The sequence below is a fragment of the Serinus canaria genome, chromosome 2 (genome assembly GCF_022539315.1).
Source record: "Serinus canaria isolate serCan28SL12 chromosome 2, serCan2020, whole genome shotgun sequence".
NCBI lineage: Eukaryota > Metazoa > Chordata > Aves > Passeriformes > Fringillidae > Serinus > Serinus canaria.
Window position 1 is genome coordinate 78,103,164 of NC_066315.1, and position 16,094 is coordinate 78,119,257.

The window sequence follows — 16,094 nt, forward strand, 5'->3', positions numbered from 1 at the left end:
AGAAAAAGCTGGAGTCCTTCCTGTTATCACCGTTGCTCCCAAAGTATTCCCTTCTGCAAGCATCTTTCTCCTCTTTTTTGACAAGGCTTCAGAGGGAAATGCAATTCTTCAGTCACAGGCTGTATACAGCCTATTTTCAAGTGATCTCTGCTTATCTAGAATTGCTATTTATTGCTATATAAAATGCACTGGTAACTGCCTGGGCTAAGGCTACTAAGGATAAGACTCTACTGATTAATTATTATCTTATACCTAACCCTTAGTTTTCATCTCTAGTATCAAATTTGAGAAATCAGAACAGAATTGGCAAGAAATTGCCATTTAAAACATTAACAACAATAACTGCTGCTTTTTTTTTTTTTTCTGGTTTGATCAACAGATTTGATAATCCTTCACCTCACACATCCCCTCTCATGAACTTACCTCAAAAAACGTATCAATGTATTCTGAGACAATGTGCTCAGACTTTGGTTTGTTTTGGCAGTAAACTATGTACATGTGCAACCTTCTCTCCTAGAGGAACAAAGACACAAAATGATACACCATTATCAAGAAAAACACATGACAGATTAAAATGGAGTATTATTTTAAGAAGAACTGCCGTAAGTATGGCAGTTCATACTTATGAACTCAAAAATACCCCTTAAAGGAAAAGAAGCAGTTACATATGCAGAAATTACAGACCTGAAAACACATTTATTTGGGAGCATCGTTATGATTTTAGAAAGGCAACACAAGTGAAAAAAATTCCCACAGCTATAAATCCCCCTGAATGACAGGTGTTCAGAGATGATAACTCAGCAGGTCCCACAATAAAGTTAAGCATGAAAATGGTTCTATTTTTCTTTCACCAAGAACCATGGAAGGTTTCACAAGATGACCCCACAGTGATCCCTCCCAACCTTATCCATTCCTTGATTCCGTAATGGAGCCTTTGAAAGATAGCATTTTTTATTCTATTTTAATAATGTGATTATTATTGGAATTTATTAGAATAATTACCTCCTCCTGTTTACATGTATGAAACAGCTAGGAGAAAACTTTCATGTCTTTTATTTAATATTGACTGTCCTACTGGAGTTTGGATGGGGATGTAGGTGATGAAGCCTGGAAATGGAGGCACTAGCATTTTTTAACTCTGATCCTTTATCTTGTGCATGCTTTTTTAACACCAAAGCAACAGAAAAGAGAGAGGAAATAACTTCTGCCTTTAAGATTTATTCTTGATTACTGACATTGCAGGTTAAGAAATACAGACATACCTACTCCGAAATCTTTCCTATCCCTTTGCTAGGATTTGTTTGGGGTTAGAGGCTTTGCTTCCTAGAGACTTACAGAGTACTGACCAGTGAAGATAAATGGTAAGAAAGAAATATAAAAATAAGATGGAGATTGGAAAGGACACAGGACACAGATTAAGAACAGGAACTGAATCATTGTGTTCTAGCCGATAGGGTTTTGCTAGAAGATGCTGAAATAACACCACAGCTTGCCTTTCCATCTGGAGTGGTAAAGGTGCCTTTCAAAGATAATTCAATTACAAATAATACCAGGAGAAAGTAAAACAGCAATCAGAAACAGGGAGAGCTACTTCCTACATGTTTCCCACTTTGCCAGCGACAAATACTCATAAGGGGAAAGGATACAGAACTAGAACGCACTCAAACTGGAAGAAGAATGAGCCTCTTTCCCATTTTTATTTCTTATACTCCATGCTATTGCACAGATAGCTGGGACTAGAAGGCTTCCCTTGCACCAAAGTGTAACCGAATGGAGAAATGGGGCCCACATTCGTGTTCCCTCTCCACAGGAAGGTACTGGGGACAAAGACTAGAACATTTACTTTTATTTATAAGCTCTTAAAAGCTATCTCTCCACCTCTTACAGGTGAAGAACATTATACAGCACTTTCTTAACTGTTGTACTTAATAGTCAATCATTTTGGCCAGTAGCAGAAATAAAGTTTGCCAAAAAAGACACTTGTACTTACATGTTTAACAAACAGGGATCCCAGCTTTTCTGGATCTTCAAGGCACTTCTCCAACTCTCCTAAAAAGAAGCTGAACATAAACAGAACAAACACTTTTTTTCTGACATCACACATTTACAGCAACAGGTAATTGCAAGGCAAAGTGGTCTGACTGCAAGGAAAGACACTTTTGTGTCACCTATCAGCATTGATAAGGTTTGTCTAAACTGACAATGGTAACAGTGTAATATTTCAACATAGCTTTTTAAAAGGACATGCTGAATCCACATCAAGATGAAAAAAACACCTGGCAGTCACTAATAAAATTATTAAATTTCATATATATTGATTGAAAGCTTTCCTCTTCCTAACCTGAATGTTGGCGATGCTAATACTGACTTGCTAACCACCCCTAACAAATTCTTAAGACTGTTTTGTTAGAAAGTAATGTGCAAAGTTCTGTCAATATTAGAGATCCTCAGTTGAAGTACTTGCTATATATATACATATACACACACACATGCATTCTTCTTTAAAGCAAATCTTCACACTAACATTTGTAAGCTGAAAGTACATTTTCTACAACTCAATGCACAAAATCAACTGCATTTACCTTTTATCTGAATGTCTGAGGAAATAATTCCTAAAGTCAATCTAATATTTTTAGGTACAATACGTACTCTCTGTGCCAGTCATAAATCTGGTGAATGTTTCCAAATACAATCTTGTCTTTGCCTTTCATATCATCAGGTACTCCATCTTCCTTCATAAGTGCCATATAACCCTGCAACAGTCCAAGTGAATTCACTGTGAACACTCTTACTGAAAAAAAAGCAAGTTGTCTTCTAATCCCCCTTTTCCCAGAAGATGTCCAATGGCAGCAACTGCCTGGGACACAAAGCCAAACCAGAAAACTGTTCTATAACACAAAATAAGATAAAGCACAGACACAAAGTATCACAAATTGAGGTGAGGCTGTTCTACACAACAGTGCCAGAAAAATTAACTGACTCTGGCTCATTTAGCCTGTGTGAGCGGCCCAAAGCACAAAAGAAACTTCCACAGCCCTTCTCCTTACTGCCTGAAATGTCAGAGCCACTGAAGTGGCTTCTGTGCTGCTTTGCTCTGCGTCCCATTTCACTCACACTGACCCCACACCAAAGTGCACTGAGGAGGAAACTGCCCATGGGACTGCACCCCATGGACTACTGCTTGCAGTATGAGCAAACCAAAGACAAAGCATTAAAAATCAATTCCTTCAGCAAGCATTCTCACTGCAATAAAGTTCCTCTTACATTTTCCCATAGTCCCATCTTAGTTTTGGTGTCTCCACCGCTGTCTCACTGAGAAATTTTACCATATAGTTAGATTGAGAGTGTTTTGAAATTTTCTAATATTCATGTAACTCTATTCCTTCTTTTTTCCCCCCAGTAGTTCTATTCCTAAATAGCCAGGCCTGGTTTTGGCTTGCCAAGTGTATGTTTTGATGTCCAGCATTTTCACCAGAAATTATGTTATTATTTCCAAAAACACATCTATTCAGACTCCTAATGCACCCTTTAAATACTGTAAAAACACTATCACAATGCTGATCTTTCTCTCCCTCCCGGCCTCCAAAACAGAATTTAAGAATTAAACTCTATTAGGCTAAAATTTACAGTCATGCTCATTCTTTCTACTCTTCCAAACAGATTTTGTTGGTAGCTGAAGACTGAGGGGAGATATGTGATGTAATTTCATTTTACAGCAGGGGAAGCTAGGAAGTCTAAGAGAAGCACAGTGGTAGGACAGGAAGGAGGACTTTCAAATCTTGGATAGCTGCTCTGTATGCTGAGGTACAATTTTTTTTTTTTTTTTAAATTTAGATATGTTAAATAAAACCACTACCTACTAGGATAACATTAAGCCAGTAGTAGGAATTGAAAAAAAAAAAAAAAGACAAATAACTACACTCCTCAAAAGAACAAGGTGAACACAGTAACAGGAAAAAGGAGTAAAATGTGATGTAGCATTTTTATACATTAAAAGCTTACAGGAGGGAAAACTCAGAATGTAAACTGTCACATTTTTAGTCTCTTCCTGTGTATCATTCTGAAAAAACATACTGAGGTTCAAGCTGCATAGCTCGTTAGTAACACATTTTTAAAAAAAGAAGAAATCAAGAGAATGAAAAACATCATACCTCAACTACATAGCCCAGATCTCGCACATAATCTCGCTCTGTCTCCACTAACTCCTGTAAGACATAGCTAGAGTGGAAGAGAAAAGGTGAACAAATATTAAAAAATGAAACAGATTTTTCACCAGGATTAATGGCATACAAATTTTTCAACATCTGCAGTCACATATGTTTGATAGACAGAATTGAAATGGAAGAATTAATGTACATTGGTTCTTACCAAAATACTGCTTTGACTTTGAAACTGGACAAGGCTTGCTTCTGTTTATCTAAAGTCAGATGTTTTCTTAAACATGACATTAAAATTAAACATTTAACTGTTGTTTAAAATAAATTGCTATTATGTCTTTGGTCTGGAGACTCTTAGCTATACGGGCAGTTATTTCCACACACAAGTTTAAAACATTTGAAACCAGGCATGTTTTTATTCTACCATGGTAACAGTTTACTACTACATAAAGAAATTAAGCATGGGTTGGAATAGAATGAAGGGAATGACCATTTTTTTCAAGCCTAATAGACATCTGGACATTTAAAGATCAGCATCTTCCCAAATAAATGAGAGTGACATGCAGCAGAAGTCAAACACAGGTATGACCAGAATTAAAAATCACAGATTGACTGTCACAGAGAAATGTAACCACATGCTAGACATCTAATAGAAGTCCTCCCATTTCCAGACTAACAGCTTCTGCTGCCAGTTCAAAGTAAGCATTGAAAAATAAAAAAGAAAAAAGGGAAAATTTAAAAAAAAAAGGTCTTACTGTCGTCTTTTTAAGGAGCTGGATTTCCTTTCCTCCATCTCATCTATGGGTGACGAGGAGGATAGAAGGGAGTTATCTGAAGGGTTGAAGGATGGACTGCTGCTGTCACCTTGATCTACCAGCAAGGAACTTGGACGGTCCTCCAGAGCCTGAGAAGGTATTCCAGAGTCAGCATCAATTATTTATTTCTCCTTTATTCACAAGAGACGTTACAAGCTGCTGTATAGCAATCTATGGGAGATCAATTACTTTTATGTCTCTTGGCAAAGCAAGACACAAGCCTCCAGGAAACCAGGCAACAACATGGCTTTCCATGACAACTGAGCCTTTGAAGCACATTTGAGAAGCACAACTGAGATGACAGTCTTCCCTTCACAGGAAAATAAAGGAGCTGAATTGGCTTGAGCAGCAATGGCTAAAAGTTGGACTCTCCTGCTCAGGATGCAAGTACTTCTATGGTGGGAGTGGGACACATTTGTGCATTTGTCATATTTTATTTCTGGCATATACAAGTTACTTTCAACAGTAAATAGGACAACTTTAAAGGAGATTTTTATGGTGTTACGTTTTTAACTCAAGAGAAGTGGTGTTCTCTGTCAGACGTTTTGATTATCTTAACAAAAACCAAAATAGCATCTCAGTGAAGAAAATAATGACTTCTACACTGCCAATGTTTTTTATGAGCTTGTTCAGATCCTAGGAAAAATGTCCCTGTATCCTCTTCTAGATACACTGTATCCCTCTTGCATGGACTCCACAGGCTTCTGTTTGTATAAAAGATGAAGAAGCAATAGGAGGAAATAATATGAACATCTATCTTCTATGAAGCATTCATTGGATTTCTTTAATTCAAGCCCATCATCTTGGATCAAGCTACAGCTGTGTATCACATTTTCCTTGCATGTGACACAGCCTTATTGCAAGGTACATTTACTTCACCAGGGTGGGGTTCAGCTATAATCTATTTTCTTTCCTCACAAAAAGTAAAAACCAATAATGATATGACTAGCCCAAAACCCAGGGGAAGCTGAACCTTGGCTAAAACTGTGCAATGAGAACATCTCCCGCAAGGACTTTATGCATGGATCATTAAGTTCTATCCACTGCTAGGCAGCCTGAAAGACACATGGTGTTATATGGACTACCTAACTTTCCATTTACAAAAGACTGTTGAATTTTCCCATAGATTTCTTTGTATTCATCCTGCTGGTGTAAGTGAAGTAAAAAGCAAAGTTAATACCCAAGAGAGTACAGTAATTATTTTATGCAATAATGTAATTTTCTCTGAATGAGAGAACAGAAAGTAAGATTTCTAGTTCTGAAAGTTAAAGCTGCTTCAATTTAGAATGAACCTGGAAAATATCAACCTCTGATAACATGGGGCTGCCATGCTGCAATTCTTTGCAGTTTTCACAAAGGCACTTCCTATTGAGCCCAAGAGGGGACTATGCTGCAAAAGCTGTATTTAAATGTTTTGAGGAAATACAGAATTGCTGAGGGACCTCTTGAGACTATATAGTCCAATCTCAAATAGGGCTAGGCAGAGAAGTTTTTCCCAGACTGGGTCAAGCTGGATTTTGCTTATAAAGGACTTTCCTGGAATTATGCATATAATGAGAATCTTCAGAAACATGAAAACTTTAAAACATGTCAATGACAATCTTCAGAAACATGGAAAATTTAAAACACAGAAAACTAAAAAAAGCTGACACAAATTCCTCCTACTCAATTTGTTAGCAAGGATGGAGGCACTGACATGCAAAATGATCCTTTTACTCTCTTACTTATTTCTTCATTATCACGTTGCCTAAAGGACAACCAGGTAACAAATATTTCTGTTATTAGGGTTACCTGCTTTACTGCTAACCTCAAAACATTTGCAAAAAATTTAGTTTCAGGGATTCTTCTTATAAAGGTCTTTTAATCTAAAACCCTGGGTCTTTGCATTCATTCTACTGAGAGGACATTTTCTTTTGAGAAACAGGACATACTTAGTAGATTTTGCACCATTTCCTCTCTTCCTCTTATTTATTACTTTTTGCTCCTTTACACTGCCATTTACCTATTCAGCAAATGCTTTTTTACAAAAGAGGGTGCGTACAAAATGACTTCTTGAGTGCGTACAAAATGACTTCTGAAACAGACAGCAAATTTTACAATTCAGTGTAAACCATGCAGATTTTCTTTGAATAGCAAGCTGGGACTTGAAGTCACAAGTTCTTTAGACACGTGCACCTGCTGGTCAGTCTCACCATTTTACTTTTGACGAGCTCTTCAATGGCACTGACGAGTTCTGCAGCACTGGGTGTCTCGGAGCTTGTCGGCCGCACCAGCAATCGAGAAGATGTCTGTGCAAGGACACAAAGGAAGGAGAATCCCAGAGTTAGCCTGGTTCTTGCTCAATGATCAAGAGACTGCCTTGACTTCTCTGTCAGACAAAGGTACCTGACATGTACTGTCAGTGTCATATAACACTAAGATCATCCCTTCCAACTGGAGCAGCTGAAGTTGGAAGTTTCAAGTAAACCCCATAGAAGTTAAACGCTGGGATAAAAATTCCTGTTCCTACATGCAATAGAAGTTGATGAAATATAATTGCTGATAATTCCTGGCAAATAGCTATGAAAATTGCTTGAACTGACCCAATGGACAACAGTTTGTTAACCTATTTTGTTGCTACTTAAACAAAGCAACAACTGAAGAACACTAAGAGAAATCAAGAAGACTTGAAATAAAGGAGGAAGCATTATTATGTAAAAAAATATACACCAATAACTCAGGGGCATTTACTTTTCTAAAAGAGTTGGAGTATATTGCCCAGATTCAGATGGGAAATTGAGCTCACCATTCCTTGTGCCATCCATTTTCCCCAATGGTATGTGTAGAGCACAGAAGATCTCTGGCCTCATAAGCTATAAAATGCCAGTTTATAGATACAACCGAAGGTAAAAGGTGTTCACAGTAAAGGATTCTGGGAGAAGGCCATTAAATTCAGCCTCAGTAATTTGCAAACAGAGTTGTTTGCATATTACATTTATCATTTAGTAACTGGAAAGTGGAAACAGGGTGTAATATGTACTTCATATTACGAACAGCACAGTGAGCATCATGCAGCACAGGGCAAGCTGTCCTGCAAATGTTTCCAACAAACCAGACAAAGAAATGGTACAAATAATGACTCAACACAAGAGGTTCTGTTCAAATCAAGCATGGGTGTAGCAAGACTCCCCATAAGTAAACACAAAAAAAAAAAAAAAAAAAAAAAAAAAAAAAAAAAAAAAGAATACACAGATTTTAGGTAGTTTGCCTTGTATTTGCCTTATTTGGAAAGGAAAACAGGGGCTGGGTAAGCAGAGGAAATACAGATAACTTTAAACGGAAAGATACGGGAACTGAGCCAAAGCAGAGACAGAACATAAGTCAACATAATGCTGCATCAGAATTTACAAAAAGAGAAAACAAAAAGCAAAAATAATTAGTTTCATATTAACACAGCTGATCTTGAAACTTTTAATAGTGCTTATCCAAAAATTAAATGCAAACAACTTTTAAACTGCCACCAATTGCTAATCCATGACGTGCACAATGATTCTGCTGAATGAAAGAATGCATATAGTGTGCAGATGAGCTCTTAGGGGAGAAAATGGTTGTGTTATTTAGTGCTGTTAGACAAATCAGCATGGCCTCACACATGATGTTTGCATGCACACCAAAAACTGAGCAATCCCACAAGCTGACCTGTCTTTTAGGCAATTTACATGCTCCTGAAATCTGACTGTTGACCAGGTTTTCCACAGCTGTGCCTGCATGTGAGTTTCCACTTTGGATGCAGAGCTCAGCTTAGTCTTAAAAAACACTGTCAGTGTTGAAATCAGGTTCTGGTTATGGTCTCTTTTATTGCTCTGTTGGGGTATGTGGGATGTGAAGTAAAACTTCAGAACTGTGATTTCCAGTTCCTGTGGTTATATCACATATAATCTGAAAAAGAAGGAGCTGCATAGATAAAACTCCTTGGTGACTTTCCTGATGATGTACTCTGGGAACAGAACACATCCCTTGCCCAGAAAAGAAGGAAAAGCTGGAGGCAGCAACTGAGCTCATGCAGGTATGAGATGCTGCTAGGAGCCCACAGCAGGCTGGGAAGGGAAGGAGAAACCCAGCAAACAGGGAGTTTCCAGCACTGAGCAGGAGCTCTGGAGAGGAAGAAATGCTGGCAGGGAGGCAGAGAGGAACGCCAAGTCTCTGAGGTCACAGAAAGGAGGAGACATTCCTTGAGATCTAGAGTATCTGAGCAACCCAAGAAACCACTCAGCATGGCAGGAATGTGAAGAAGGACTCCACCCAGAAGACAGAAAACTGGGAACTTGTTTGCAAGCCTTTTATTAATCAGTAACTCTATCAAGAGAGCCAACTACCTTCTCCTCAGTAAAACTTTGCTCTGGTTTCTCACTTCTGCGTTCCAACAAAGCATTTACTTTAGGTGCTAGAAGTTGGTGGTGTGTGGACTTCAGGGAGGCCCACACAACCTCCCAGGATGCCCCATGAGGGAACCTTTTGCCTCCCACCATGAAGGATAAATATTGCATAATAACAACACATTGCAGAAGAATCATTATTTACATGCTTTGAAAAATTATGGTGTAATTTTAACTTTATCAAGTTTTAACTTCTCCAAAATCTTCTCTAAATGTAGTTTCACCTACTTTAAAAACTGTCCCAACACACATTTACTGATGTGGTGCATGTTAACCTTGTAAGAAGTTGTGCTGGTTTTGGCTGGGGTAGACCTAATTTTCTTCACAGTGGTTGGTATGGGGCAGCATTTTGGATTTGTGCTAAAAAAAGTATTGATAACGTGGGGATGTTATTGCTGAGCAGGTCTCACACAGAGCCAAGGCCTTTTCTACTTTTTTGTCCTGCCTTGCTGGTGAGGAAGCTGGGGGTGCTTGGGAGGAAACACCAAGGGGTCTCACCAGGACAGGTGACCCAAAATGAGCAAAGGGATATACCGAAGTAAGCAGACACTAGCTTAACAAGCATATCCCTTCATGTAAGTGTTCTTGCTATGTAAAGAAGTCTATAACCAAATTAATTTTTTTGTGAAAAACTTTTTTATAATATTTGTATATCAGTTGTTTTCTGTCACTGAAGGAATATGCAAATATGGCAGCTCATCAGCAAGAGCTTAAACATATTTTCACCAACATTATTTTCATCTTATTTCTTAATCTAAAACTGAGATTGTTCTAGCAAGAAAACATTCTCTCAGCTCTGAAGGCTGGCCTATTTTTGCTTGTTTTGTTTCAGGAATATTTCCCAATACATTAACTCTCCAACTCATATGTTACACTTTGTCAAATCAGGAAACATGCAGGAATTGAATACACGCAGATTATAAGAACCAGTCATTTTGACCCTACAAACGACAGCTTCAGGAAGGAGTGAGATTCCCACTGAAAGGCAGAGTTTTTAAAAGAAAAAAAAAAAAGAAAGAAAGAAAAAATAAATAAGATCCACTAAAGTTATGAATAACATCGGCACCACTGAGAACAGACAGCAAGCAATCACAAAATTCACTAACAATATTCAGTGCTGTAGGTTACAATGTTACAAAATTAAAAATTTTAAGGAGCAAAATGGCAAGAAAACCATATGTGCATATTTGCTGCACAAGTCCGGATTATTTCCATTTTAAACCCCTCTATTTCCAGACCTGATACTTGTTCCTTAAATGTCTGATCCTGGTTCAAAGTTGAAATAAACTCTCTCAATGTATGATCATCATAGCATTAAAGAAAAACAGATCATCTGCAAGTAAGATTTGCTTCATGCAATTACCTACATCCAAAGTTTTATTACTGGTGTGAAATTTTTAGCGTCAATTTTAATGTGTCTTTGTGAAAAACAGATGGATTATGTGCTGGTTTTGGCTGGGACAGAGTTAAATTTCTTCACAGTAGCTGGTATGGGGCCATGTTTTGGATTTGTGCTGGAAGCAGTGTTGATATCTCAGGATTTTTTTAGCTATTGCCAAGCAGAGCTCACACGGCACCAAGGCCTTTTTTGTTTCTCATCCCACCCCATCAGCGACAAGAATGGGGGGGGGGGGGGGGGGGGGCAGCACAAGGAGTTGGGAGGGGACACAGTCAGGACAGCTGACCCCAACTGACCACAGGGAGGATATTCCAGACCACATGGCATCATCCTCAGCATATAAAGCTGGTGAGAAGAAAAAGGAAGGGGGGGGGACATTTGGAACTTGACAATCTTCCCAAGTCACTGGTACATGTGATGGAGCCCTGCTCTCCAGGGGATGGGTGAACACCTGCCTGTCTATGGGAACTGGTGAATGAATTCCTTGTTCTGCCTTGCTTGTGTGCATGGCTATTGCTTTACCTATTAAACTATCTTTATTTCAACCCAAGAGTTTTTTCACTATTTCACTTTGGATTCTCCCAGGGACAATGGAACAGTGACTGTGTGGGCTTAGCTGCTGGCTGGGGTTAAACCATGACAATTATTACCTTTATTTGGTAATTCTTCTCTCTTAGGCATCCCCCCCTTTCCCTCCCCCTGCCCACCCCCAAAAAAAAAAAAAACCAACAAAACCCAAGAAAAACAAAAGGTATGATTATAAAACAATTAGACTCTAATCACTAAATATGGCATCAGCCAAAGTGATGTAAATCATCCTGTGAGCACACAAAGCAGCTCATTTCCACATTTAAAGTGCTAGCAGAAAAATTTCTACACTTGTGCTTTTAAAATAGAGAAGGATTTAATTCATGCTCTCCTCATAGAACACCCTTTAAAAGTTGTCTATAGGGCAAAAGTGATTACTTCTATCTACCATGAAGCTGCGTTATGTACATTTTTGAGACTTTTGGAAGCAGAAGAAAAATTTGTGCAAAGAGAGGTTATGTCATCATGTGAAGCCTCCCCCAAGTCCCGCTCCTACCTTGTCATCCTGCGAGTCAGGCTGGAGCAGACTGTGCTGCTGAATTGCCATGGGAGGAGGAAGCGGCACAGCATCTGCTCCCTCTTCACCCTCCTCCTCTCCGCAGCTCTGCATGCCTGAAGAGGATGACTTGGACAGAGTGCCACTGCTCAGCCCCTCGTTCCGACCCCTCTGTAAATAACACCAAGATGTTCAAGCTCTGTTATCTCAGTAGCACAAAGCTTGTTATCACAAGCTCGTTTTAAGACTATTCTGTAGTTTCAGCCCTCTCCCAACAAGTCAAGATGCTCCTACAAACACTCCTTAACAGAGGGGGAAAATGCAGATGCCAAAGACAGTTTTCAATGTCTGGTAAAAGCAAAAGAATTCAGATACTAAGAAAAAGACATTCAGCTGAAATTTACTACAGGAAAGTGTTATGAAAGCCATGCTTGCTTTCCAAGTTCAGTTCTGCAAAGAGAAATCTGTATCTCTCTGAAATATGTATCTTGCTCTGTATCACAGCAAGACTTTTGCAGGACATAAAAAACCTCTATTACAACATGAAGTATTTAATCAATTATCCTTTCTGTCCCTCACAAGGAACTCTGATTTCAAGTGCCCAAAGTTTAATGTACTGATGTCACAGAATAATTTATGTACCTTTACAGGAAGACAGCATAAATGGTTACTTTTTTTTTCCTAACTTTAAGGCACTGGCCTTAAATTTTTCCCTTCACTCACAGAACTGCAGAATAGCAGATAATGCCAAAACAATGTTACAGCTGCAGCACAGAGGGCCTCTTTCTACAGCCTGACATTCAAGGTCAGAGGCAAGTATTCATTTCTAACCAACATCTCTCAATTCATCATGCTGCCAAGTCTTCTGTCTTCCCTTTCCCTACACTTACTCTGGATCTTCACCAGTGTTCCAAGTGTGTAGAAAAATATATTGGGAGGAATTAAAAAAAATCAAAAAAGCATCAATAAATAAAAAATTGTGCAACTGAGACCATTTTTCTGGATGGTTAAGTACCAAAACCAATAGTCAGAGTCAATCTAATAAAAGAGAATAACATGCACCCAGCTGTGCCCTTGGAAGCAATAACATCACATTCATTTCAGCCTGAACCAAAGGTTTCTAACAGAGAATTCGGCTCTTGCCTGAAGCTAACTGGAGGCCAGCTTTGCTCATACAAGAGCCCCAGACTTTGAAGGAGAGGCAGATGTTTGTGGGAAGAAGGTAAACCCTCAAGTAGACATCCTTGGTGGTAAAATTTGGAACAGTTCACAATTTCCCTCTCTGCAGTGAGAACTGCCATGCATATTATTTGACTAGTGGTAACTGCCCTGCATCGTAGAGCCAATATTTTTTCTGTGTTCTGACTCTAATTGCAAGGTGCAATTAGAGCTTTAAGCAGTTAAGCAGCTCTCCCTACACTTTCCCTGTTCCATCAACAAGAAAAGTAAAGGAAATCCAAAATTACCTGATTATTCCCAGACCTTGAAGCACCTTTACTCACATGTAAAGGTGAGTACTAATTAGTATAAGAGAGTAAAGCCAAAGGACAACTTTTTATTCTCCAGTTTCTCTTTTTAAATTATAGGTGCTTCACAGAGCTTCACTAACACTCTCAGAGGGCACAAACTGTCCCTGGCGCAGAACTGGCGCAGAGCACAGGGATCTAGGATGAGCACAGGACACCTAACACTTTGCTCCTGAGTGCTGGACAGTCAGGTGAGGGGACAACCTGCACCTGACACCATTAGTTCCCTGGAAAACATACACACAAGTCTCAGGAAGCTGCCACGAGCACTCACCTCTTCAACAGTTTCATCTTGCGGGGTTGCGGCACTGTCGTCGGAGTCCTTCTGAGAGCCAGCGTCGGCGCTCTTCCGCACCTCTCTGCTTTTCTTATGCTTGTGCGCCAGTTTTTTGACGTGCCCGTCTGCTTTCCCACTGCTCAAGCGCCTCACGGGACTGGTGAGCCACTTCCTCAAGGTATTGCCAGGGCGCTTGGGGCCCGGGGAGCTCTGAGCACCAATCATGTGTGGCTGAAGCGACGTTACGGAAGCGGGAGGACTGGCGTCATTGCTGGAGACCGAAAGAGAGTCTGGAAAAAAGAACAAGGGGAGCACTTTAAAGATGAAGCAAGTGAGAAATGAGGCAAATGGATGTATGTAATAATGGATATGGAATTGAATTTATGGACAAATCAATGAGATTTTTTTGAGGTAACCTGGCCTTTAATGACACCGCAGCTATCAGTGTTCATGGCCATCCATGCATAAGCACCACTGATGTGTTTAGAACAGTCAAGCTTCATTAAGTTGTTCCTGCCTCAACTATAATTCCTACTTCCCGCTGCTGATACTTATTTGATAGTGAATTATATGAATTATACTTTCCACATGTCATGTAACTTTATGGAAGGATATGCTCGTTTTATCTTTTAATGTTTATTGCTTTGAGCAAAGATGAAGGGTAACAATAATTGCCTCAATGAGATAAGCAAATCATTTTTCAAACACCAAATTTAATTACAAATGCTCCAATTACTTCCATTATTTATAAATTTCCCCTACCCTTGGGATAGAGGGAAGAAGAAACCAGAAGACAGTTAAATGTTTGTCTTTTGCTAAATTTTCCCTGAGTTTTAGCTTTATTTTGTTTGTTTCTTAAAAAGGCAAAGCAATGTTTAAAAGCCCACTTGCTGAAATCTCAGGATCAGCAGTAGCTCTCAGCATGACACACTTGAAGTTCTGTAATGAAACAAAGGATACACTTTTATCAAGCCATAGTTTAATGTGCATGAGGTCAAAAACACTTTCCCACCAAGGTTCCTGTCACTTGACCAGGACTGTATACTTATGATGAACACCCACTGGTGAGCTATTGTGAGACTAGATTTCTTTTCTTCCCCATGCAGCACAATGTTGGTTCCCCCAGCAATTCTCTTTTCCTAAAAATACACTTTTCTGGGGGGGGTGAAGTGGGGAAACATTCTTGTAACACCACTCTTATAAACATTATCTACCACTCATGTATTAGCGAGGCTATCCTCGGTTGTTAAATACGGGAGTTTTTTTCCTCCCTGTGTATGCACTTTTGCAGACAGATAGTTTACTTAAGGATGACATAAATAATGTTTTGTTGAATGTTTCTACTGCTGGAAGTTAAATGCAGTGCTTGTGCTCCTTCTTGAAGCTTGACACAGATGTTCAGGTCACCTCTTCTGGCAGCTTTTCCCTAAGAGGTGTATTGCCAGTCCGACCTGAGATAGTTTAAATTTTGTGGAATAATAGGGTCACACTGATGTAGCAATACACTTAATCATAAACATCTAAGTGCTTGGATCCATACAGAAATATGTGAGGCTGTTCCATTTCCAAGGAGCACTAAGTGTAAAAGATGATTTTGAATGGAGATGGGGAAAGAGACATAAAATGTGGATATAAAAAGATGGACTTTTTATTTTTCCTTCATGTTCAAGCTGTTTCACAAAGGGCACCCTTTCCTAGGAATCCAAAATGTGATCTATCATGCTGTTTATGAAAATGTTTCTCTGTTCCAATAAAACCCATGACATGTCACCATTAAGATACATCAGTTCTGATGCCAAGAACATTTGTAGCTTATACTGTATGAGCACACACATAATAATTGCTGTTAACCACCACTTTCATAATGCTTCCACAAAGCTGAAGATAAACAAACTTTATAAGGCATACTTTTAGACTAACAAGCTAGCTGCTAACTCTTTAAACCAAGTCACACCTGCAGAATTATCTTCCAGCAACAGCTGTAGCTGTTGTGCACATAGGTAAGGAGAATTCACATGGTGCCATTAACCTGGCTTCAAGGCTTTAAGTAATGGGTATCAGCAAAAAAGCAGATGCAGAGCAACACTAGATGTCTTTGTCTCTAAATCTTGGGAGAGCAGTGCTAAGAACTGCTACATTATTTTCTTACTGAAGTAGAAAGCATAAGGAAGAAATTAATTATCTCTAACAATGGTTTTCAACTTTCAATCTGAGTATCCCTCAAGGCACCAGGATTACTGCTTCAGGGTTCTCAGCACATATATAAGAAAAGCAAGCCTACTAGCCATCAGCGTCCACATCATGAGAGATTTTTGACTTTATTAAAAAAACCCTGATCTGCTTATTAAAAAAATTCCAAACAAAACTTGCAACCATCTGCAATCTCTCCACAGGAATCCAAACAATCTCCTATAAAACCTC

The 16,094-nt window shown here is 39.1% G+C and overlaps 1 protein-coding gene across 1 annotated transcript in view; it reads right to left on the bottom strand.

Annotated features, from left to right (window-relative positions):
- The window catches only part of TRIO (trio Rho guanine nucleotide exchange factor), a 244,483-nt gene that overhangs the window by 21,205 nt on the left and 207,184 nt on the right, over positions 1 to 16,094 (bottom strand). The window contains exons 35-42 of the mRNA XM_009096317.4: positions 13,671 to 13,963; positions 11,871 to 12,041; positions 7,165 to 7,260; positions 4,913 to 5,061; positions 4,152 to 4,218; positions 2,650 to 2,753; positions 1,991 to 2,060; positions 424 to 513 (exon numbers count right to left, since the gene is read on the bottom strand). Of these exons, the coding sequence (XP_009094565.1) occupies positions 424 to 513; positions 1,991 to 2,060; positions 2,650 to 2,753; positions 4,152 to 4,218; positions 4,913 to 5,061; positions 7,165 to 7,260; positions 11,871 to 12,041; positions 13,671 to 13,963 (1,040 nt within the window). The remainder of the gene's footprint in view (positions 1 to 423; positions 514 to 1,990; positions 2,061 to 2,649; positions 2,754 to 4,151; positions 4,219 to 4,912; positions 5,062 to 7,164; positions 7,261 to 11,870; positions 12,042 to 13,670; positions 13,964 to 16,094) is intronic.